At 38.3% G+C, this 26,152-nt stretch overlaps 1 protein-coding gene across 1 annotated transcript in view; it reads right to left on the bottom strand.

Annotated features, from left to right (window-relative positions):
* Positions 1–11,808: 11,808 nt before the first annotated feature.
* IPO5 (importin 5) overlaps positions 11,809–26,152 on the bottom strand; it is a 42,168-nt gene continuing 27,824 nt past the window's right edge. Inside the window, exons 17-26 of the mRNA XM_041423369.1 lie at positions 25,942–26,063; positions 25,321–25,417; positions 24,678–24,850; positions 24,133–24,244; positions 23,476–23,531; positions 20,165–20,287; positions 19,371–19,590; positions 16,213–16,441; positions 14,573–14,714; positions 11,809–11,954 (exon numbers count right to left, since the gene is read on the bottom strand). Coding sequence (XP_041279303.1) covers positions 11,868–11,954; positions 14,573–14,714; positions 16,213–16,441; positions 19,371–19,590; positions 20,165–20,287; positions 23,476–23,531; positions 24,133–24,244; positions 24,678–24,850; positions 25,321–25,417; positions 25,942–26,063 — 1,361 coding nt within the window. The 3' untranslated portion in view covers positions 11,809–11,867. The remainder of the gene's footprint in view (positions 11,955–14,572; positions 14,715–16,212; positions 16,442–19,370; positions 19,591–20,164; positions 20,288–23,475; positions 23,532–24,132; positions 24,245–24,677; positions 24,851–25,320; positions 25,418–25,941; positions 26,064–26,152) is intronic.

Raw genomic sequence — 26,152 nt, 5'->3', positions numbered from 1 at the left:
GGGATGATGTGCCGTTATTTTTTCATCGACACTTTCTCCTGTATCTTGAGAGGTTCTAGAAGGTACGTGTGTATGCAGGCAGTTAAGGCAGAGTAACTGCAATTTCAGTTTTCGCCTCCCACGTGGGAACTTGTTTGCCTGCCTGTGTGCTTTGTCTAACTAAATTACTGGACTAAAACACCGAGTATCTGGATTAAGTCCTTTGGTCTGGTTTACACTAAGGTCATAATGGATTCTTCAGTGGTCTTTCTGGCCTTAAAAGCTATGCCTCTTTTGTGAACTGCTTTACAGTCTGTGTTGAGCTCGTGTTTCGCTGTGTTTCATTAAGGTGAGAAGCTAAGATGATGCCCAAAGTGAAATCCGTGTATTTCAGAAGTCTAGTAATTCTTTTTCATAAAACACTCCACAGATGTTTCACCTGGAGCTTGACATTTTGTTTCAAAGACGCTTTCAGCAAATACTTCCATGCTAGATTTATCAGCGTGTTCTTGCATAAATGAGGTTTGAGACTCAGTCTTGCAAACCTATGGCGTTTGATTGGTCACTTTTAGGCTCTCATATGCCTTTATGTTAACTTGTGTAACTCACCAGTTTTTGCTAATTTCAGCGCAAGATTGTGACAGAGCTATCCATCTTCCACCATTTTTTTATTACATATTTTGTAGCATTCAGGATTCCCTCTACATTTCAAAGGCTTTTTTTTTTTCAATATATTCTCGTCTATGTCTTCTCAAAATATTATTAGAGTCATCAGTTGTTAGATTACCCCTGCCAATTCTGTTAAGATTACTGATGTTGAAGCAATGAGTCTTGCTTCTACATTGGAAGGCAATGTTCAATTTATAGCTAGAGGCAGTGGTCTTTTACAGGTTTCATAATAGTGTGTAGTACTAGCAGTAGACCATGTCCTTGAGTTTGAGAAAAAACCCAAGTATTTAGCCAGTTGGCAAAGGAGTGCATTTCTAGGCTCAAATTTCAGGATTTCCATGTGAAAGAAATACTCAAACATTGAAAAGAAGCCATTCAGACATTTAGAGCCGGCTAATTAACAGATTTTGTTTACTGCCTGCTCAAAGGGTATAATATCATGAATTAAGAGAGAGACTTTTAATGGTGTTTGCAAGTTTCCCAAGTCCCTAAGAACTTATATAAAGAGAATTTTGCATGTCAAGCAGCTGAAACAAGCTCCTCTCCCCAGCCTCAGCACACCAGACGACATCACCTCAGTTACATGTTGTTATATTTTCCTTGTGTTGTCCAGTTTGCCTGTTTCAGGATAATGAGTGTTACTTTAGCTGCATATCTGCTCAGATCACCAACAGTGCAACAGTTCATAGAGGAATCATCCCCGAAGCTTCAGAGCTAGAAAGTTCATTTGAAATTCGTGAACAATTTATACTCCTCAAAACTACACGGATTGCATCGGCTTACACTTTTTTGGTGCTTGCTTTTTCCCATCTGCAAATCCAAGTTAGGAAAAAAATGTTTGTTTTTAAATGACACTGACATTTCCAAAGTATTCAGGAATGGACAAAACTGTCAACTACTGCAGTGTAAATGACAAAATAATAATTTTTTGTAATTATAAGTAAAATAATAATTTATAAAATAACAAATATCGTAATATTCAAGGGGGGAAAAAAGCTAAGGAAAAATACAGATGTTTCTTAAATTAAAAAAAAAAAAATCCTGTTCATATTCAGGCTTCCTCTCCTACAATTCACTTTCACCTTTTCTCCCAAAGAAGGGAAGAAGAACACTGAATAGCAGGATAAAATGCATATTCTATACCAGTATTTCTGTCAGAAACTCTGTCATGGTGAGAAGAGAGAAGTGATAAGGGAAAGTATTAGCAGAGCTGAAAAGATTTCATACAAACCAGCCACATTAATCTTTCAATACTACTTTGGACAAGAAAACTACATATGTTGTTTTAAATAGGAATGTGTCTTTAGAATTCAGAGCCTAGGCTATAACTCCCAGCACCATAGTTCATTCTCGTCCATTGTTTTTCTAATTTTGGACAGAGCAAACTGGTTATCTGTTTAAAGAAACAATGAAACAAATAAGAGAAACAAAAAATGTGATATTTTTCTAGGAGGAAAGTGCAACTAAATTTATTAAATTATTTTGAAACCAATTAATTGTATGATGAAGAATAACCTTTTAAGTACCTGGACTGATAAAAGTATGGTTTTAAGGCAAAAAAGCACCCAATTTTTGCAGCCCCTTAGAATTCATACCATGACTAAACACAGCTGAAATGAGTCCCCTAGCAAATATGAAAATGAGAACAATATAGAACATCAAACATGGCTTTTAGCATTATCAGACTTAAAGATTCCCATGAAAACAATAAATCTCTTCTCTCCTCAACACTTCCCGCCAATATTTTTGCTGTGACCTTCTACAAGGGAATACATCTGGAACACATCAGTGTGTTTGAATAGATCCCTCTGGGATAATCCCCACTTCAAAGCAGTGGTGGGGGAGCCTTATCTGGTGCTCTGTTGCATTCAGGATCTCCCATGGGTCCTTTCTGATTTCATGCTGGCTGACAGTCAGTTTTATTTTTACAACGGGTAGTTACAACAGGTGGCTTGGTTATTGTCTTCTCCATTGTCATATTCTCCTGTTTTAGTGTTTAGAACACTAAATCTGGCTGTGGGGAGCAACTGTAAAAGCTGTCAAAGCAAACATCAATTCAGTGTATGATTTTGCTATTTCAGAAGGCAGCCTCTAAAATCAGCCCATTCCTAAATGTCAGACCAGAAGCCCAGTTTTCTCAGGGTGGTAATTTTTTATGCGTCCCACATGAAAAACATAACAGAATGAAGAGAAACAAGACCATCAATTTTTCTATCTGTGCTTAACATAATTAGTGAAATTCCTTCTTCAAAAGGGATCTGTGAAACTTTCTGTTCTGAAAGTGAAAAGCATTAAATAATTTACAGAAATAACTTTTCACTGTAGAAAGCTTAGCAAGATCTGCATAATCTGTGTTTAATGAAATAAAATTATAAGACACTTGAAAAACATTTTTTCCTGCTTATTATTTTTTTCTTAGAAATAAAATTTTAATGAATGTAAGCAAAACAACTGCTCTAGAAAGTAGAACTTAGACGAAAAAAATATGAAGCATGATTTCCATTTTACTGATGAGAAAAATCACCTACAATGACATGGTCTATTTTCTACTACAGATTCTTTTCAAATCAGGAAGGAAATTTTTCCTGAAAGGTCAGGTATATTGAGCATACTCTTTTTCTCCCATTTGCTGACAAAGATGTCCAGAACTGTTGGTCATGTTCCTCCCAGTGCTGGTCTTTCACTGTCGAAGGTGTTCTTTAACCTGTTCTGTGTCTGCCTGTAGCTTTTAAGTGTGAGTGATGAATGAATGCTGTCCTGCTTTCTGGATTCTGATGCTGAAGACAGACATAGAAAAGTTTTTGTTTACAGCAGCTTCATTTTCTGAGATGCAGGTCAGAGGCACAGAGGGTGTGAGTTTTTCCCATGCCTGTTTTTTCCCCACCTAATACAATCAGTCAAAATTCATTACGACTATTTCCAATTAGATAATTTTCCCACCCTACTTAAGAGAAAAAAATTCCCTTATGTGCATTAGTACTAGTGTGGCTTTTTGTTTTCTCAGTTAGTGGTCTGCATGCCATGTATGTCTCATTCCCCTCAGCATTTCGGTGTCCCATAGGATTCCAGTTTATTGTGCAGTTTTCCACTCTATAAATATTTTAAACGTGATATTCATGGTTTACTCTGACAATGAAATACAGAAAGCAATCACTTTTGGTTTGTCAGTAATCTTTAGGAAACAATTGTCCTTTAAAAATATCTTAGTTATCTCTAGTGACCATTTGGTATTTGCAAGTGAACTAAAAGAAAAAAACAAATATAATTTTTTTAAATACTAGATTTTAAAATGGACATGAGCTTAATATAGAATTGGGTTGAATTCACTCTGCTGAAATGGGACAGGCTTAACCAGAATAGTTCCCAGGAACTCTATTAAAGCACCAGGAGCTGTAATAATAGTCCATACTAAATTTAACTTTATAAAAAAGAAGCTCCCTATTATCTTATGCTTTTAAACTCTGAAATGCAGTGTTTTCTTTGATATTTCCAATTGCTTCAGCCTTGCCTGTTTAATTTGCTCCCTCCATATTTTCTCTGCAGCTGATAACATTGGTTATCACACCTCTGTTCTGTGCCATATCTCCCTCTGGCACTGGAGAGGAAATCTTAATCCCTATTTCCTGCTGTCACCTCTCATCCTAAAGAAGCATATCAGTAACAAAGGAGCTGCAGTTCTCATAAAACTGCCCAAATATTAAAATGGTTTAATCTTCTACTAGGGAAAGCCAGAGTCTCACCACATGCTTTACTTTCGACTGCACTTTGATCCTTCGTGTAAGCTACAAATATTTAGCATTTCGGATCTGCCATATTTGAATACACAAAACCAACCCATTATCTCCTTCAAAATGGTGCAGAGAATAAAGGATAGAGATTGTATTATGTTTGTACTTAATTATATATTTGTCTTTTGACTTTTATTTAGAATCCATGTAAGTACAAGGTAAGAAAACTTTTTTTTTTTTTCTTCTCAGGCCCCAGAGCAAGTGTGTATCCATGAATATTAGCACTGAGATGTGTTTTATACAAAGTGATTCCTGCTCTAGTTGATCCTGTATGAGCTGGATGAACAATTATTTATATCTCCCAAAGCCCCATGCAAAGATAGTGAGTTTTGATCTGTATAAACAAAATCAGTGAGGGGACGGTGAGGAGCGCTGTAGGGCAGGATGTGTACAAAGGGCTGTGTGAAGCCTGACCAGAGAACTGGGTGTCCAACAGAAGATGGAGTAGTGGAGCTTCAGGGAAAGAAAACAACAAATGGGACAAAGGTAATCTTTTCCTAGCCTACTCTCCCAGCTTCTGACAGCCAATGACTTATGGAATTCTTGAGCAAGTAGTTTCCTCAGGAACACCTTGCTTATTAACCATTCACACACCCTTGAATAATTGGTTTTAATAATCTATTTTTGACTTCCAGGCACATCCATTAGAATTTACAGTGCATGAAAAAAAATTGTTGGTTTTAAACATCCTATTTTATACTTTGTTTGGGCAGTCTTGTGTTATGAGAAACAGTGAATTGTTCCTGATTCACCTACTCCCCTGCTTCTGTCTGTCCTGCAGCCACTCAGAGTTCATAAGAGTGGCATAAGAATGATGAGAAGAGTCCAATTCCAACAGCTTGGAGGATGAGGTTGTGGAAATATATTTTTTTTCCCCCCCAATGATAATAAATACAGTATTTTAATAACAAAAAGGGCCGATGAAGATCCTCTCTTAAAATTTAATATAACTTCTTTACCAGTTAACCCTTTTTAGCTTTGCACTTGGAACGTGTTTTCTCACCACACTGCCACTTCCAGCTATGTCTTTAAGCTTTTACTCATTTTAATGACAGGAATCCTCATTGTTGATGTTAATGCAGAGCCTCAGGAGCTCATCTGCAGAGCTACTCTTCCTTTTCACTTGCTCCCAGAGACTGACAGGCATCCCAAATGAATCTCATTTCCTCCTTATCCTGAGGACAAGGAGAGGTGGCAGGTTCCAAACAGAATTTGGCTTTGTAGCTGCAAGGAGAAGGTTGCTATGGCTGTCTCATTTTACAAGGAGGCATTTATCCATGGGCACGTACTTTATTCAGTCTTTAATGACGGGAGAAACAGGGATAGGGAGAAGACCTGGCTAAACCTGTATTGATTTAACACTTCACTTTCTCTTTGTTTTCTTTCATCTCCATCTACTGGCCAGAAGCAGCTTTAGCTGGAGCACAGAACGGCTGAAACACAGCCACTGCATCCACACACTAACTATTCACAAAAATTGGCTGTTTTGGGGGCTTTGGTGTTTCTTTTGGTTTGTTTGTTTTCCAGGGATACCAACTCTCTAAACAGACACAACTTCACAGTAAAACATTTCTCTTGGCATTTTATTCTTAGGTATTTTAAAATGGTGATGTTGCATAATTTAGTTCAAGTAATATAGGCAAGGTTAGCTTCCCTGATTCAATATCCTGTGTTACATAATTTCTCACTGATCTGAATACAAATGTGAATTTAATTCCAAGGTTTTTTTTTTTGTTTTTATAATTTTTTTTTTTTATTGAAAGATTAGCATTGGTTTTTAAGACAGTATATGAATTGAATATAAAACCTTTTAATTAATTTACAGAAAATCCTATCACCACCAGACACAAGATAGGCCTGTGCAGTTATTAAGGAACAGCATTTTGTTAACAGCACATATTACATGAAAAATTGTACTTCAAATATATTCAAAATAAAACTTTCTGTTGCCTCATAGGAAAAAAACAGCCACACATTTAGTGCAGAAATAGTAAGTTGAAGAAATATCCCCTTTCTTTTTTGCTTCTTACCCACCATCAGAAGACACTGGCCATCTGCAGTAGGTGGCAAGCAGTGGTAATGGTGTTGGCTAAATGAGAGACAAGTAACAACCTACAGAGCAAAAGTGACTGAAGTTAAACTTGTAATTCCCATCAGTCACCGTTAAGTTGGGAATATTTCACTATATACTCCTGGATACTGGTCCCTTGAAGAAATTCTGCTGACATGTACCCTCCCCATTCTTCTAGAAATTCCATTCAATCAATGAGTATGGCTCATCTGGTGTCTCAGGGGAGCTTTGAACCTCTTTTGCTGGCAAGAACATACAAAAACCCCCAAAAAACCCAAACAACAAAATAAAAAACCCAACCAAAAAAAACCAAAAAAACAAAAACAAAAAAAAACCCACCCCAAAACAAACCTGCACAAAACCAACAAATGTCCTTAAGTGAAATTCCACTACATGTACCTGTCTGCATCTAGTGTTACACCAGCACAAGTTATTCTTAAGCCCAGAGAGGTAACAATACTAAACTCAAAAGACATGCTGATTTCATGGTTTAGCAGCCACAAAAATTCCCTGCACCTGAACTGAAGTCATGGGCAGCCTTTGGAGTGATAAAGCAAAATCAGGAAAGTCAAAACTGACTTGTACCTCCTAGGTCCTACCTTTCCTTCCTGAAAACGTGCAGAAAGTTTATCACTGCTCTGAACCAGAATGATAGGAAGGATCTGTTGCAGAGGTTGTAGAAACGGTCTCCCCACAGCAGAAACTGCAATTCCTTATCTCCTAACCAAAGAAATGAATTTCACACTAACTCCAGCCTTGCAGGAAGCCCTGGTTTCAGCTAGGGTAGCATAAATTTCTTCCCAGTAGCTGTTAAAGTGCTGTGTTTTGGATTTGGAATGTGAATGTTGTTGATAACACACTGATGTTTTGGTTTTTGCCAGGTTGTGTTTATCCTGAGTCAAGGACTTGTTTCCCCTTCTTTCTCTCATGCTGTGCCAATGAGGAGGACACAAAAGAAACTATGAGGGACCATATCTGGGACAGGTGACCCAAACTAACCGAAGGGATGTTTCACACCACAGAATGGCATGCCCAGTGTATAAACTGGGGGGGGTACTGGGGGTGGCTGATCTGGGTTTAGGAAGGTGGGTCTGGAATCGCTCAGTGGGTAGTGAGCAACTGCACTGAGCATCATTTGTTTGCTCATCAGGAGGAGATGTCCCAGGCTGCCGCTCCCATGCTGATTTCCTAAATAGGCTCAGAAGAGCTGAGAGGTGATGTGGCTTCTCCACCAGGTAATGAAAAAGATCAGATTTAATTCAGTGAGCAAGATCTGTGAACTTGTGACAAATGTAAAGACCAAACATTTAGGCCTCGTGAGCTGTGAGGAACAAGATGCTACCTTTGAAAAGCAAATACTCTGATACATAAAAGTGGTTGAAAACTCGAGACAAACCCAGATTTCAACTGGAATAACTACTGTGGCTGAGGTTAGCATTTAGTACTCAAAGATAGGAAACACAGCTTTCATGTGTTGCCTCCATTCCTCACTTCTCTTTTGCTTCAGAGATGCTGTAGAAGCCTTTTCCTACCAAATTCCATGACTTCTATTCAATATTGAGCCCATACCTCCAAGTCTCAACAGAGGTTATGCTGTCCTGAGAGATGTTCTTTCTTGAAGCAACACAAACATCTTCCCGATAACCAAGAAGGGAAAGGACCTGTACTAGATAGACACTTAGATCCTGTTTATTGCTTCTTGAAGGCAACAAATGCATTTCTTAGAATTTAAGGTACCATCGAGCCCCATAAAAGGAAGTAGCATTTTCTAAGTTAGCAAAGGAAAAGCAAACCAAATGACTGAATAGCAAAGGATAAGGCTACTCCACAAAGATGCCCAACAAAATACTTCAGAGCTGTGAAAACACATGGTGGCAAGTCATTGACTTTTGTATTACTTTTGATAGCACCCTCATTGTATTTTGAAGACTCAGTGTATGTGTGCACCCCTACAGATTCCACTAAGGCAAAAACAAAGCTCCAGTTCAAGAGCCTGAGGCAGCTGCATAGCCAGTACAGACAAGCATACACAGAGTCAGTAGGAAATTCACCTTCCTCAATTCTTTATTTCATCAAAAATTCCAACTGTGCAACACGTCTTACTCTCATGCATGTACTTCATACATGAGACTGACAGATCTAGATGTGTAGAGAACAGACAACATTTGGCATAACAACAACTGTTCTATGCTGGGGAACACCAGCCCTTGCACTCAGCAACACTTGGAAATCTCTGCAGGGAAAAAAGCAATGACAGAATACCTCAGCAGTACACAAACCCCATGTTGTAAGCACGAAGGCTACAAGTCACTTTCTTACACAGATTTGGCACAGCTTCCCTGGGGGATCTTGTAGACAAAGCCAGGTAAAGGAGACTTGACATTCATCTGCATTATTATCTGTCATGACCAACCTAGAGCTGCAAACACAAAGCAAGTAGCTTCACCTTCAGAACAATAAGAACAGGTGAGAGTTTAGATGGGAACTCACCCACACTTCAGGGAGATGAGCTGCTTTTGAAAGCGGTGCTCATGAATGCTAGTTACTCTCATATACTCATTAAACAGGCTAATGGAACTCCAGTCCTGGAACACCTGCATGGTGTTCTCTGGCTGTGCTTTTGTTACTGAGCGCAATGTTGAGCACTTTTGTGTGGATGTCTAGGCGGGAATTGGTACCTCTTTGATCAGGCACAGTGAAACACTGCTATTGTTTGCAGTGCTCTTCACGCCACATTAGGTACTTCTCTCAACCCATGCAATAGCTGAGCAGTTTGTTAAAGCAAGATTGGAATTATACCCAGGAAACATGGTTGAATCAAAACTACCTTTCTCATATCAGTACCACAGTTTAAGATTACTTTGGCTCCTTCATAAAGATGTCACTTTATTTTTAAAATAGATAGCTGCAGCTAAAGCTACCATTCTACTACTGTACCTTCTTTGGGCAACAGTACTTAAGTGCAATGAAGAACAGGAACAGTTGACTGCTTAAAAATTCAATATTAAGGAATAAGAAAAGCCAATATAAGTGATCCAGACAGCTTTTAAATAGGTGGGAAGGGAGCATAGTTTTTAAAGCTTGTTTAGATTGAGAAAATGCCACAGAAGCTTTTGGATTAACCCTGACAAATTCAGTGGGGACAGGCAAGAAGAGATCTCCAGGTAGACCTGGAACCAACCTACCTGTCAGGCTGACAGCGATTCACTCAGTGCCCTTTGCTTAGATCAAACGATTAACAGGGTAAAAGCAACTGCACAAAGATGCTCTGTGCTGGCTCTAGCACACAGAGCAACCCCTTCTCCTGGTTCTATTTGTTCTCAGTTTCTTTGACTAAAAGAAGGCAAGAGGATTACAGCTGGTCCATTAGGAGAGCAATTCAAATGCTGCTTATGTTACAGAGAGCCAAAGCTGACACAGTTTCTGGGAAATGCCAAATGTGCTACAATTCTCACCACACAGCCCAAAGAAAGGGAAAAAAAATCTAAGCTTTAAGATCTGAGAAAAAGTACAAAAAGTTTTCTGCAGGGCAAAATTTACATGTTTTAAACTGAGGGGAAATTGAAATAACAAATACCTAAAAAAACAAACCCCACAAAGAAGAAAGATGATGGGTAGAGTATAGCAAAATTGTTATTGTTAGGACCAGCACTTGAGATAACTGACATGACTTACTAGTTCTCTCACAGTACTGAATCCAGTCCTTAGCAACCATCTTCCAGATGCATGAATGCTTGAATTTCTGTAAATAAGAGATTACCAATACTGAACGAAATGAAAACTGGAACAGCACTTTGTTGCACTATTTCAGCTGCCTCTAAACAAACTACATCGTCAAGTTCTACGGTTAAGGCAGTTTGTCTCACAAACCTTTGGGTACAATGGTCCTGGGCTGGTTTTGGTACACCTCATTCTTTATCTTCTTTTCTGAAACACTTTCAAAGGCAAAACTAAGTTTATTCTTTAGTATGAGAGGCATTTATTACATGTAAAGTTCTGCCTTGTTTTATTATAAAGGAAGAAAACTTATACTCTCTTTGTGAAAAGATCAGTTTCAAGAGACAATTAAAGTTCTGCCTTGTTTTATTATAAAGGAAGAAAACTTATACTCTTTGTGAAAAGATCTGTTTCAAGAGACAACTGCGATCTTCTTGAAGAACACTTCAGTAAGAACTTAAGTTTTTAAAGATCAATGCATATATTAACAGCTTTAAGTAACAGAGTGGGAAAACCTCACTCACCTTTGTCAGAAATCAGATACTCTGTGCCTGTGTTTGCTGGTAGATGATGTATTGCTCTCAAAGTACCAGAAAAGACCTGAGCAGGTTTTTTTTGATTCTTTCAGGTTAGGCTGTCAACTGCATGATTGCTTTAAACGAAACACAGGCTACTACAACAGGTTTGCTGCCTACCAGATCACGTTGCACATTTGCAGCTGGTACAACACTACATTTTATAAGTTAAGAAATGCAACTGCATCTGAACATGAAAAACATTTTAAAGTCAAGATATGTATATTTACTGTCACACAAGGAATGCCATTAAGTTTCCATTCTACACACTCAGGTGAAAAATTTGTTAAAAAGTCAAGAAACAAAAAAGCATAAAATCTGTAATAGGCAACAATATACAAAGTTTCATATATAAAACTGTGACTTGTATAGTTTGTTATTTTCATCTTTTCACAAGAGAAAATTAAAAGAACCACACATCACTGAACTTCTACACAAGCTTCTTGTGTTTCAATGTCATTTATTGAGGAGTGAATGAGATACTGTCAGACATGCCAAAGAGACTTCACATTCAAGGGCTGGAAGCTGAACAGCTTTCCTCATTGAGTCACTGTACAAGTTGTTTTTGGGAATCGAAAGTGCGATCAATGAGGTCTTCATGCTCGATGTTTGTCTTCAGTTTTTCATCTTTTGATCTACTACCTTGTTGAGCAGAAGGACACTTTCTACCCTACAAGGACTCACACTCCAATTCATACAATTAACACTAGATGTAGGAAGGTTTATCTGTTATAACGTACATCTACTGCTGAAGGTCTTATGTCTAATGAGAAAATTCAACTTGTTTCCCTTTCACCATCGTATGGATGGCTGATACCGTTAGAAAAATACTCTTCAGTGCTATTGTAGGGTTTACAGGAAACTTCTTTCATGTTGTGGGATAGAAACTGATTTAAACACCGTTCTGAAAGAATGCTTCTTCCTGCTGCCACTGCCTGGAGGTTGCAGAAGAATGGCCTACACGCACTACAGTTCTGGTTTTACTCAGAAAAGAAACAAAAGAAACCTAAACAATAGGGTAAACGTTTATTTGGAGTTAGTTTTCTTGCAGATGATAATTAAGGCCCTTCAAGCAGAGTTCAGGAGCTCCTGTATGGCTGCCTGTTGATCTGCATTGAGCTGTGATATGCATTCTGTCCACAGTCCTCCGGATGTCTAGAAAAAAAAGAGAAGTGGTCTTTATGCAGCCTGAAAGTGTCCAAGGCACATCCTGAACTTTGCTATGTTTACAAAGCTCAACATTCACTCAGCTCATTCCTGTAATATACATGCCAAAGAAATACATGAAATCTTCAGTGATACACAGCGCTACACAGGCTCAACTTGAGATGCTCCAAAAGGCTGAACAGCAGCAGAGTAATCGATTTGGAACTCCTGGGAACTCTCTGCAACAACCACGTGGGTTAACAAATGACACTCCTGTCTGTGTCAACCACAGCCTAAACCATGTGATCGTTTTGCACTGAAGTTAAAAGACCCATGTTCAGGCAAAACTGAATCACGCTTCTTCCACATGAGTGTTTTGGGCACTGGTGCAGCAGTAACACACTCAGAGCTTCCAGGTGAGCACTGGGATTACAGCATGATGTGCTACATGGGGGTGTGCAGAACTCTGCTGCCAACAGAGGGGCATGGTTCTGTAGTGAAAGGAAAGGTCAACTGCTTCCCAGAGAGAACTGCACAGCATCTGTCTGGGTAAAGGCAAACCCTTCATCTGTGCCACCACAGCCCTCAGCTGAGACATTAGCTTTTAAAGTCACCATCAGTGAGGACTGTTCTAATGGCACCAGAAAGATTGAGGAAAAAGTATTTATTCACTTATCAATAGAAACTGGAAGCAATTGGCACCCTGCTTTCTTTAGGATAATGATAGGGGAAAAAAATTCCAGGTGATTGACTTTAGGTCTTTAGATTGGCTTTTGCAATAACTGCATAATTTAAGTAAATAAAAAAAAAAGTTTAATTTATATTTGTTATATTTAACATTCAGTTCTATTATAATGCCCTTTTCTCAAAATTTAAAAAGTTTAAAAAACATAATATAATATTTTTTAATTCAAAAAATTCAAAAATAAATGCTCTCAAATGTAAGTTTGTGGGTTTAGTTTTAAATACCATTAGGTATTTTAGACTTTTAATCTATGATGAAATATTGCAGAATTAAATGTAGTCTTTCCAGCATTTTTGATACATATTTAAATTGATACTTTACACTGAAATATTTCTGGCCTAACAATACCTAAGCAAAGAAGTTTATACTCAATTCCAATAATGACCATGTTGATCGTGTTAGACACTGACAGTGAAACAGCTTACTGAGATAATTAAAAAAAAGTCTCCTGGAATCTGGGAAGCAGGAGCTTGTTAGCAACTCCACAACCTTGAAAATTCCTATCATAGTATAAGGCTCTTACAGTTACTAAGAGTATAAAAGTCTTACAGCTTTACTAAAGTCAAAATACTGTGTGTGAAGAGAAATAGGACTGATAACACTGTGCTAAAATTGTATTTTTTAAAAAACATGACTTTTAAGATTTTGTTTTTCTCCTCAGTCCAAAGGTAAATCATTCAGCCAATGATGAAGGTCTTATATTAAAGTTTCTATCAATCCTGGCCAGAACCAGACATTGTTGTACACAACTAATCTATACATCTATGTGCCACATGTTAAAAAAACCCAAATTTTGATGATTTGAGGTAAAGTGAACAAATGCATTAGGTAAACCCAGGTAAACCCTAATACAAAGGTGCATTTCTAGACTTTAAGTACTAACAGCAAGGATTTCTATCTGTCAGCCAGAATCTAGAGCAGTCACACTACTTTCACTTTGAAATTTGCTCTATTTCCTTCTTTTTATGCCTTCAGGATTTTAACAACTTTTTCTACCAGACAGAATGGATCTCTCAGGCTGACACACTCATACAGGTGACTCAATTCCAATATCAAGTGTTCCTAAAGTTCTTGAATCTGATTTTTGCCAAAGCAGGTCAGGTAGAATAATTGAGCAGGTCAGGTAGTCAATAACTGCAGATCAGCTGCATAAAATCCTCCATGCTTTTTTATGAGCAATATGCTTACCAGGCACCTTTCTCTCATTAGTACTACACCCACCCAACATCATCTGGCCCTGGAGCAGATCTGCACTATCATTTACAGCACTGTAGAGAAGCACTCTAGTGTTTTTAGTGTTCTAATTTTAAGTAACTGGACATCTCCACCATCATTGACTCATTATGGCATAAAGGAAGTGAACCTTACAGCAGTTCCCCAAAGGCAGGGAAAACATGGAACAGCCATCTATATTTGCACAAGATTGAAAAGAGCAGTAGTATAATAACCTGTGCTTTGCACTCATTCTCTAACAAAGAAGTCAAGCTGCTGCTGTACTAGAAAGTCACCACAGGATGCTGGTGACCCTTACAAGAACCACATCTTGGATCAAATCCTGCAGTACAGTTCACTGATAAAAGGACATGAAGATTTCTCTCCAGATTCTAATTTCTGACTCAGAAAAAAACCCCACAAAAACTAATACTGGCTCACATATTAATCATCTTGCTGCATGAAAGTTAGTTATAGTTATTTTATTCAAGTCCAAATGTCACCAAGTTTTATCATTAATCATTCAAGGAACCTCAAAGGATCTCCAAGATCACTGGTTGAACCATTATTCTCTAAGGAGATAAGGCTCTCAAAATTGGTTTAACAGTTTAGTTCCTTCTGCAAGCAGATTCTAAATGTTCCCTTTATACTTCAGCAAGCATTTATTTACCTGCACTTGGCGAACAACATTAGCCAGCCGCTTGGTACATGGATCTTCATGTTTGATAGCTTCGTGGATTTCACCATCCGCAATTATACCAAGTATTCTGGGAAGGTTGGAATTGTTGGGACCGAGGACAATTGGGTTATTGCTGTTACAAAAGATATATTGCAAAGGAATTAATGTTTATCTAAAAATAATGTAAACACTCTACACATAAGTGAAGTGATTTTGAATGAGCTTATTCTAAAGCTGCTTATTTAGGTTTCACACAGCTGAATAAGTACGCACAGCTTTGTTGCCTGCTGACAGCATGCTCCCCCTTCTTTTAATATTTAACCAGCTGATTCTTTACTCAGCCTAAACTTTATCAGGAAGAAGTTCTGAACTTTACAGAATGGCTGAGTTCCATGCAGATGGAACTGTAAATAGTGTGACAGAAATACCCTGCCTGAAAGGACTTAATTCTTCTCTCTGTGCCTCCCAGGACATTGTGTTACTGGAGTCAGGAGCGCTGGTAACTTCAGCTCTCTGCCAGCACTCTCCATGACACAGCAAGCAGGCAGTTCTGCTCCCTCTTTCCCAGCCAAATGCTGGAGTGGAGGAGTGTTAGCAACCAGGAATTTGTGTGGAACACATGATCTACTTCCAGCCCTGCCCCCGACCGTTGCTGGAATGCAGAGGCTGTGAACGTAGCACTGGCAGAGCTCCAGGGAAGCAGGTAGCCAGGCTGAGCCACCTGCACAGAGGCGGGCACACAAGTGTGCTGGTACTGCAATTCTCAATGTTCCTGTTCACATGCACACCTGGCAGCATTATTATGGTGTCTGTCATCTGTATCTCACTGTTCTATAATCAGTCTAGGGACCTCAGTTGCCATTTTGAGACCCTGCCTTAATAAAGCACCCAGAGATACAAGGTATTCACAAAATAGAAAAGATTGTACGAAATCTAAGTTACTTCCCTTATATTTTTCTCCTAATATGTAGTACAGTTCCAGCCACAATGTGCTTACTACATAACACCTCAGAGGCTACATTTTTTCACTCATTTATGAAGTGCATCACACTAGAATAGCTGTTTACTTTTTTTCTTCCATTTTACCTACAGGAGGCAGCACAAACCCAAAGAATAAACTGTGGGATAAGATGCTTTCAATGACAGCTGAAATAATTATTAAGGGAGATAGCACTGTACTATGAATTTTTCCATATTATTTCTCTACTTTATATTCCACTTTGTTGGAAAGTAAAAGGGTGCAAAACTACTTAAAAGAAGGCTGCAAGAGCATGTCTGCTGCTTTTAAGAGGAAAAATCTGATCAGTTACTGGTCATGATATGTAAGCAGAGTATCAAAAATTTTTCCTGAAATTTTCTGTAAAAGTTTTCTGCAGATCCTTTGTCATTACGGATATATAAAGCAGCCAGGATTTTTTTCCCAGCCATACAGACGCTATTTAGGACAAGAACAGTAACTGTTTAAAAAAGCAGAAATAACATCAGGAAAGGCTCAGTTCTGACATTTCTAATTATCTTCTCTAAACTATATGTAGATTAACCTCATAGTTTCTCAGTTTTGGAAAAAGAGGGCAAGGAAAGAGCATGCCAACAGGTTTACTCTCTGCATTAGTGTGCAGACACTGCCTTACCTCTCAAGTAAGTCACACAGATAATTGAAAGTATGAACAGCTTCTTCTTTGTCTTCATGAAGTGGAAGCCATGATAACCAGTGTGGAAGGACTTCTTCAACATTTATACAGTCAGGTTTGAACTTCATTATCTTTCCTATTGCTGAAATGCAGTTTTCTGTTGCATTGACATTTTCTTTGGCTTTGGCATCTGGTGACTGAATGACTCTCACCAGCAATGGAAGCGCCTCTAATTGTTAGAAACACAAGAATGAAGTTTAACTGCACAATCAAGCTATACTTTATTATTATCACAAATTCTACTTGAGATGATTGTATGTATTAAAACCAGGATTTTTTTATGTTCCAAGCACTAAAATCTAGTAATTCCAATGTTCCACTGCTTCTAAATTCTTCTCTGCTCAATAATTACCATATGGAAACCAAACAGATAGATAAAACTCTGCAAAGAAACAGAAGAAAACAGCTACTGCAAAAGTTTGAATTTGCTTTAGAAGTTCAGAAGAAAATAATCTTCCCATGTCTCTCAACAGGAGTTATGCAATCTAAAACACAAAGGACACTGTAGATGGCAAGCATTATCTCTTTCATTGAATATGGTTTATAAACACAGGAGGAGGAAAAGCATTGCTACAGTGACATTCTCTGTGACTGTCACTCCTTCATTCACTGTGAACTTACAGTGCACATCCTCAGTGTATGCCTGCTGTGTATCCTGTTGCTGGTGGGCATATCTGAATAGAAAAATATGTGTGGATGTACACATAGACACTTCCCACCACTAAAAGGTGCCCTAGGGAAAGGTCATAGGAGTAATCTCACCTGGTGAATCAACTTGGCACAGTTTAGATCATAAAAAACAAGGAAAGGAAATGTCTTTCAATAGAGGAAATATGCCAGTTTTCTTCCTAGGTTAATAGCAATTATATTTTTTTAAACAGTCATGTGGGTAACCACAGACACCCTTCTAAATGAACATTAATGTCACATTTTTAGCTACTAGTGTCCATGCAGACTTCCAAACACACTATATGCAAGCAGGAACAATTGTCCTAGTGTCCTTCTGCTAAAAATAAAATGCTAAAGCTGTGAAATTCTCTATCAGCACAGTAAGCAGGTAATGGAATTGTACAGAAAGCACACTTCAAAATAACTCTAATTACTGAGGAAGAGTAAGATCTCAAACTTCTGAATTTTGATGAGTAAGCAGAAGCTTTGCAGTTAAAGAATATACAATCCACTTTCTTTATTAAGTCTGCTGCATTAGATTTTTGAAGAATTAAGCAGCTATGGAAAAGCTGTTAAACATTACAGAACTACAGAAACATCAGACCTGCTAGCTTATGTGTACTGAATGCAGGATAATCATGCTGGATAATCATGCTTCTTTTGACAATGGAAGACCCATCTTCTGTAATGTTATGCTTTTCTCCAAGGACTGACTGCTCTGACATCTGGCACCACCCAGTTTTGAGGCCACTGATGTAATTTAGGAAGAAATCCATGCAGTTGATTGATACAATTTTCACAGAGAACAGCTAATTATATTCTTCCACCAACATAACAGAAGCAACCTTGCCAGTTTGATCAATTGTAACCTTGTATCCCCATTGAGAAAGCGACTTGTTTTGCTGTAGTCTTTCCTTCCATCATAGTTGTTTGCCCTTTATGAAATCTGGTTTTTGACACATTTGTTTCATCAGGTAACTCACATGCCATTTACAAGTTCTTGCTATATTCCTGGAATTTTTAAACTGACTGCCAGGAATGCTTATATCAATACCTCTGCTTTTTCCGAAAAGTATTTACATACTCTTCAAACTTGAAAAAGAACAATACGCCAGTGCTATATATCAACCAGTAAAGAAAATAAGTTAAAAATAAAAGCCCACAGACATGATGTTTTTCAGAGATACAGCAAAACCTGTGGGGTAGAAAATGTCTCATGACATGGATTTGTTTCTAATCACAGCATATTGTTCTTTCATGTACGCACTAAAGGATTTAGAATACTTTTGAGCTATCTGCTAAGAAACTGTATGCTGTAAAGCTGAAAGTTTATTTTATCTAAAATTCCACTTAAGGAGAAGTCAGGTGTCTGGGCATAATCAAGGATTATTTGTCCAAGTACAAAGAGAAGGATCAAAGATTCTACAAAGTTTAAGTGGGGTAAGATAAAGTGTAATTAATGAAAAATAAAATTAGACTTTAACAGATGCTAAAAAGCTCAAAAAATTTCAAAATCAGAACTGTCTAGACAATTCTAAATTTTCATGCTCTTAATGATTCATTGCAAGGCTTACCACACTACTTTTCCTTTTCTTTTCAAAAGACACCTTATCCTGATTGTTATAATGTAACAGTTACATTAAAAATGAAAATTACAACTCTGATTTATGTAGGCAAGACTTGTGTCAATCCCTATCAGATGATTCTTATTTTCTTACATCATCTAATTCAGCTTTCATTTAATATTCATGTGAAACACATATTTTAAATACATACTTAGATGACTATATATTTTCTTAAAAAAAAAGAAAAAAGCCTTTGATAGGGGGTGCTACTTAGTGCGCAAAATTGGTGACTGGCAAGAAGAGTGCAAGCAGACAATAATTTCTTTAGACTTAAGATGAATTTGAAGTTTCAAAGAAATGTGAAACATTCAGAAGGAAAGCAGACAAAGTGTTTCTGATAAATACTCTCACACTCGTTTCACTTCTTACTTTACAGAAATCAGGCTCCTTTTTATATAATCAGAAAGCAAAGAGCCACATAAGTCATATTCTAGGCTATTCCTCAATATATGTCTCTTGTGCGGTTTTTCCAGACATCCAAAGGCTTTTGCATTAATATGTAACCACATCAACATTAGCAGAAAGCATCTATGAGACAGCTGTGTATCAAAAATGTTTTTTTGTGAAATTAACATTTGCATGCCAGATCATATTTTAAAAAAGAATATGTAAATCAAGTTTGCTAAGCAGTCAGTGCTGCAACAGAAATGCCACTAAGCAGAACAACAAAAGCCTGAGGAACTCGGGTACTTTATCATTCAATCCATCACCAGGATACGATCCATTGCACGGCCAAGGGGAACAGACCTCACCATCAAAAGGTGAGCCATTCCTATTCCTTGCTCGGCGGCCCGGGGTCCGTACCTGGGCAGACGGGCCGGTAGCTGTCGCCGCCGAACTGCGCTATCACTCCCACTCCGTAGGCCGCCGCCTGCCGCACCTCGGGGCTGCTGTCACACACCGCCTCCAGCATGGGCCGCAGGAAGTACTCGGCGTACTTGAAGGAGGCGGGGCTGCAGTGCTCCACCACGTCGTCAAAAATGCACAGCCCCCACTGCCGGTCCGGCCACGGCCGGTGCGGACACTGCGGCACAAACACCGACAGCTGAGACACCTCGAGTTATCGCGCAGCCAACGATTACACCAACAACTGTCACAGGACAGCTAACACTTCTGTTAACATCCTCGTGGGTTAAATTCAATCCTAAAATCATGTAAATTGCAGGAGTGATCGCTCCAGCAATACCATGAACAAAACAATATCCAGGTGTCTATCTTTGCACCTCTGTTTCACACTCCATTACATGTATCAGTCTCAATTTTTCCCCACGATTCTGCAAGACTTTTTTGTCCCTCCTCCTGAAATCCATTTTTGAGATACTGGACAGTCTCTCAAGGAAATTAAATTTCTCAAAACAGTTGTGTGTGTCAGCGATCCTGGGTCTTGCAACACAGATTTTAACAGCACGCAGCGACCCTGCTCAGAAAGCACAGGGTAACAACTTCATCCTTGAGCTAGAATAAACCTTCTATTTTGTAAAACAGTAATTGCTACATTCTAGCTACCAATTTCTCTACAATTTCAGCATGGAAAGCATATTTAATGCATCAGAAAAAAAATAAACTAAATTCAAATTGAAGAAAAACAAGGTACTTACAATTAGGTTGACAATTAGTGGAAGTAACCTTTCAAACCATGGCAGTACCTTCTCCTTGTAACTACTGAATATTGAGTGCAAAATATCTGATACTTTAGTCAAAATATAAACATCACTGTCATCCTGAAAGAAAAAGGATACAATTCACATGAAGACTAACAATCTTTAATGGAGTGGAACTCACTTAAAGTGTTAAGGTGTCTAAACTAATGGAAAAAAGTGTGTTTATGACTTTTTTTGTAGTCCCAAAACCAATTCTTTTTCAAGTTCACTAATTTTCAATTATTTGTCTAACTGCAGAATGATAGAATAAAAAAATGGTTTGGGTTGGAAGGCACCTTAAAAATCATCTAGTTCCAAACCCCCTGCCATGGGCAGGGACACATCCCACCAGGCAGGGACACATCCCACTACACCAGGTTGCTTGAGAGCTCCATCCAGCCTGGCCCTGATCATTCCCAGGAATGTGGAATCCACATCCTTCTCCAGGCAACATGTTCCAGTGTCTTGAGGGACATCACTTGTTACTGTCATGTGGATATTGAGACACCGAATGCAACTTTTTAAACATGGCCATCCAGTCAACTCCTTATCTGCTGAATTCATCAAATATGGATCTCTTCCAATTAGTGACAAGGATGTTTTGTGGGACCCTCTTAAAGGCCTTACAGAAGTCAAGACAGATTACATCAGTTGTTCCTTAACCCATCACACAGTCACTCCATCACAGAACCCACTAAATTAATCAGGCATGATTTGCATTTTGGAAGCTGTATCAGCTGTCTCAAATCACCTCCCTGTCTTCCACAGCTGCCAGGGAAATGTGTTCAAAGATCAGACTGGGCACAGAGTAAGACTGACTGACTGGTAGTTCCAGGAGCACTCCTTTTCACCCTTCTTAGAAATATAAGTTGATTGCTTGAACTCAGTGGCCTAGGACTTGCAGGCTTGTTTCAGGGACAGAAAAATCAAATCAAGACAAAGCTGTCTTGTGCAAATTTGCTGCTTCAATGCTTCAATTTGCTGTTCCCCTTACAGAAGGCAAAAGGCCTTTTTCCTCTTCTGTACCTTACCTTAGATACCCTAAGAAGCTTTTATAGAAAAATAAATGGATAACTGCCTTTGTGATAAAGACTGTGGCAAAAATATAACAAATATTATTCTATTCCTCTTGTTGTTTCAATTAATTGCTCACCTTGCCCAGTTAATACATCAAACTGGTTAAATAAAGAGCCTTACCTCAAAGCTATCAATTCAAGTACAGGTGAGGATTATTCCCTGGACATACTTATGCTGGGAAAACTCTTAACTTTCTTCTACAGCAACTTCTGTTGTACTCAGTATGGTCCCTTTAACCAGTTTATACTTTAACAGGCAGGGAAAACAGTACAGCTAGTTTCTGGTCCCTAGTGACTTTCACCTTTCTCACCGGCTGGTGACAAACTAGTAACTATTTCTTGTGCAACAGGCAGCTTCCCACAACTGGATATTCAAACCCTTCCTAGTGAGCCAATTTCTGCATCATCAAGGCACAGCTCAAGCAGGAATCCTGGAACATGCACACAATGACATTAAGAGGCAGAGAACTGTTCCAGCACACCACAAGGTCCACCTAGCCTGGTACTGCCTGTTGATCAACAGCTGATAACAGATGCTTGGGGAAGAGAGCGTAACTCTGGCTTGGTGTACGCCTTCCGCTCTCTACCAAATCAGCAATTTACTTATTGCTGAAGTGAGAGATGGATCTGAAACTACTGTTTGAACTTTCATGACTTCTGTGCTTCTTATATTTCTGCTGCCTTGAGGTAAAGGCTACATAAACATACTCTGAGACCAAAGGTGTACATCCAAATGTTACTCATTTGTTAATTCTGTCCATATGGCAAGTGATGTCCTCATCCCACACCTCCTTTCACAGGGTAATGCAGCCAAGTCTTTCTCCAGACTTTACAGAACAATCAGAAAACATTACAACATTTAAAAAAATGCCTTGCAACTCTGTTGCAGAGTGGGGACTCGGCTTTTCTGAAACTGCTGCCTGCTTGCATTTTCTCTCAGTACAGAGTGACACACAGGAAATAAAAGGGTCTTGGAGGCAACAAAAATATATCCTCTTGAATGCTGGCCTAATTCTAAAAAGCCTAAAAAGAGGGTCAAGAACCGCACTGTTATTTAAGACAGTATTTACATATGGGTATGATTTCTGGAGTCTGCATACAGGTTAAACTCATGTGATCAAGCTTCATACCTGCATTGTGCAGCAAAAAAATTCCTTAGTTCTTAAATTTACTGAGCCTCCTTTGTCTGATGTTATATGCAGCAGTCATTCATTATTACTCTCTCTCTCCATACTAATAATGATTTAATAAAATTATTGTATCTCTTCTACAATCACATCCACTTTAAACTGTTAACTCACTTTGGTACCCTAGTGTGTAAGTAGTTAAGTAGTCACTTTGGTATTCTCTCATAAGCAAACACATGATGGCAGCTGTTTATCCTGCTGTCTTTTTCTGTTTTTGGACTATTCTTTTTGAGAGAGGCTACTGACATGACACACCAGATGTCTTGGGATCAGAGGTATAGAGGCCCAAGGTTAAGAGCCACCCAGCTTGCAAGGCTCAAAGAAAAAGCAAGTCAGCAAGGCCAGACCTAAGGGACGACCTCATTGCAGTCTACAACTTCCCCACTGAGGGAAGAGGAGGGGCAGGCACTGATTTCTTCTCTCTGGTGACCAGTGACAGGACCAAAAGGAATGGCCTTAAGTTGTGTCAGGGAAGGTTTTGGCTGGGTATTAGAAAAAGGTTCTTCCCCATGAGGGTGGTTGGACACTGGAACAGGCTCCCTGAGGAAGTGGCCACAACATCAGCCTGACAGAGCTCTAGAAGTATTTGAACAATGTCTGAGGCTCATGGTGTGACTCTTGGGATGCCCTGTGATGAGGCAGGAGGTGGAGTCAATGACCCTTGTGACTCTCTTCCAACTCAGCTTTTCTGTAATTAAGTAGTCTGCTGTCAAATCTGTATCAGTGTTAATATCATCCAAGAATTGTTTGAGCAGATGTAGAAAATAAAAAGCTATATCCTGAACTTCTTACTTAAGCATATCAGACAAGGAAACCTTTCATACTTTCTAATTAATAAATGAAGTGTGTCCCATTTGTTACTGTTTTGAAGGACTATGGTAACAAGATTCTTCTATGAAGAAATAATTCTGAGGATGCACTACGCCCCCAATGAGTCAAAAGCATATTTCTACAATATTTCCATCCTGCTCCTTGTAGAGCAGAAAAACTCTTCAAACTAACTTACTTCATCTTGTAATGACTCTTCAACTTGCTCATCATAGTCTTCATCTTGTCTTTTCACTAAATTAAAAGAAAAAAATTAAACCACTGCCTTTCTATAAGTGCGTAAGAAGCCTGTGAAAGGGAAAAATCATGCAGAAACAAATTTAGAAAACAGGAAACAGTAGCTGAAGATGAAACAGGAATTTTCCATTTTTAAGAAGCTTCAAAAAACTTTCACAGAAAAGGAGGAAGTACAGGATAGTCCAGTTTAAGAATGTGCAAAAATGCACACGAAATAGAAACAAACACACCAGCTTGTCCACAAAGACAAGAAAAGTGCTTAGAAACAACAAACTGCTACTGCTTGGAGAAAACTGCAGACTTCAGATGAAAAAAACCCATGGAAATGATAACACCACAGATGTGCACCGTCTTCCAAGTAAATGTGACATTAACTTTTGATTAAACTACTGTATTGCTGAAAATGATGCCATCTTTATCCTCCAAGGCCTCAAAAATACAACTAATGGATTCTGTTGGTTCACAGTCCAACTACTTTACCTAAATATACAAAGCAATACAATTGAAACAGGTTTTTTTCTTTGTGTTCAGAAATAATAAAAAATTCTGCTTTAAAGAACAGCCACATCCCATGTTAACAGGATTTGTGTTAACTTACCCTGTCTTAATTCTTGATTTTTAAAGTGCTCTTCTAGTTTTTCTTTCAGTATTCCTCCAAGTTCTTCAAAGTGTTCGTTGTTAAGGCATCCATCTCCCATTACCTCAATGCACTTGTGAAAAAAAAACAAGCAGTTTTTCATCTTTAAAATTTAACATGAGCAGTCTTAATGAAATCTAAGCACACAAAGAATATCAATACATGCTCTGGATCACTAGCAGGCATAATATTAGAACAGCCACACTGTAATTAATGCTAAAATTATACAAGTAAGGCACAGTACCATTGTACATTTCATACCCGTAATTTCAGTTGCTCATGGTTAAAATGATAAAATTTGGTAACTGTTTCAGGTTACTACTTTGGTATTCTCGCAAAACAAAATACAATTTTTTTCAACAGCTGTAACAACATTTATAGTCACAACAAATTTCCTGTAGAGGAAGCCTTGCATTTGTTCGAGCCATTTAAAGGAACACCAAACGTGTCCCTTCTTATTTCAAAAAGCTACAACAGTAACACCATGAAATTTGTAAGAACGTTACCTTTGCAAAAGAATGCATTATTTCTGAGAGGACATCAGACTCTGGCTCTGTCCCAATGGCTTTGATGAGAGCATCACACATGAAGTGCCACATCTGCGTCAGGTACTCCGGCCCACGAACCCGGGCGCATTCAAGAAGGAGGGGCATCGACTCTGCGGCTGCCACTCGGACACGTGCCATTATTAAGGAAATACAGCCAGCAACACCAACCAAGTGCTTAGAATTTAAGACCCCACCACCATAAAGAAGTTCCTGGTTTCTTACCCGAAACTCATTTCATTACAATCCATGCATTTGATTTCTCAATTATATATAGATTAAATCATAGGAAAATTACACTGCCTGCTCTTTGGAAATGGTTTCAAGCCTGTTTCAGGATATGACAGAAAAGCTGTTAAGTTCTCTTCTGCTTTGTTACACAAACATTGCTTTTTCTACTGATTGCTTATTTAAAAAGAAACTAGGGAAAAGTAGGAATACATTGCCTAAAATAGGGTGTGTAAACCAGCATCCTCTGAAACCATTTCTGCTATAAAGTCACCGATTATTTTAACACTAACACTTGCAATTCATTTAGGAAAACAGCAAGCACAATTTTGATTCTAAGTTTCTGTTTTCACAGTGGAATTTGTTAATAGGATATCATCATGGAAATAGAACTTCAACAATGGAACCATCAGCTTTACAACTTGCTCTGTGTATTCCACAAATCCTTCTTTTAGCTCTTTTGCATAGCAAACCTGAAAAGCAGAGCACAGATATGCCTCTTTTAAGGGATAATACTTACATTTTTCAACTATGTGAAGGTGAGAGGGAGATTGTTAAAAGTGCAAGGGTTTTTTTTAGCTTATTGTAGAAAACATGGAATAATCCATTTCCCTTCCCCCTCAACTGTGGTAATTTGAGACACCCTGATAGCAGCATGAGTTCTCACTCTTAGGGCATACATGTATTTTTCAAACCAAATTCCAAAACAGCAGTATTTGCAAAAAGGAACTACTTTTTAACATATCCAATTTTTTAAAGTTTTGCTAACAAAGGAAAATTATCTGATAATTTAAAAAAAAATCTTACACTCCTAAGTAAATAAACTGTTTTTAATCAAGTAAACCACACACAACTAAGTGCCTGTAATCCAAACTAAGCAGTATCACCCCAAATATTCTTTCATATGAGACAAAAAAGAATATTTTGGTTACAGATTTTGGCTTCAGACTTGACTGACCAGAAACACATAGATCACCAAAACCATTTTATTACTCACCAGCATTTGGCATGCAGTTGCTTTTTCTTCAAGGCCTGCAGTTTTAATTCCAAAACTCTGCTGATCACCTATGCTTACAAATTCCCAGCCATCATCATCGCTCATGTTCTCCATATCTTGTGCTGTTATACAGAGGGGAGGAAAAATAATCAAAAAGTGCTACAAAATAATTTATTTCAAAGTTGTTTTCAAGCAAAACATCATCTTAAAC

This window comes from Onychostruthus taczanowskii, unplaced genomic scaffold (assembly GCF_017590055.1).
Source record: "Onychostruthus taczanowskii isolate IOZ18803 unplaced genomic scaffold, ASM1759005v1 scaffold77, whole genome shotgun sequence".
Lineage (NCBI taxonomy): Eukaryota > Metazoa > Chordata > Aves > Passeriformes > Passeridae > Onychostruthus > Onychostruthus taczanowskii.
Note: the sequence above shows the minus strand (reverse complement) of the source record. Positions and strands in the feature narration are given on the sequence as shown.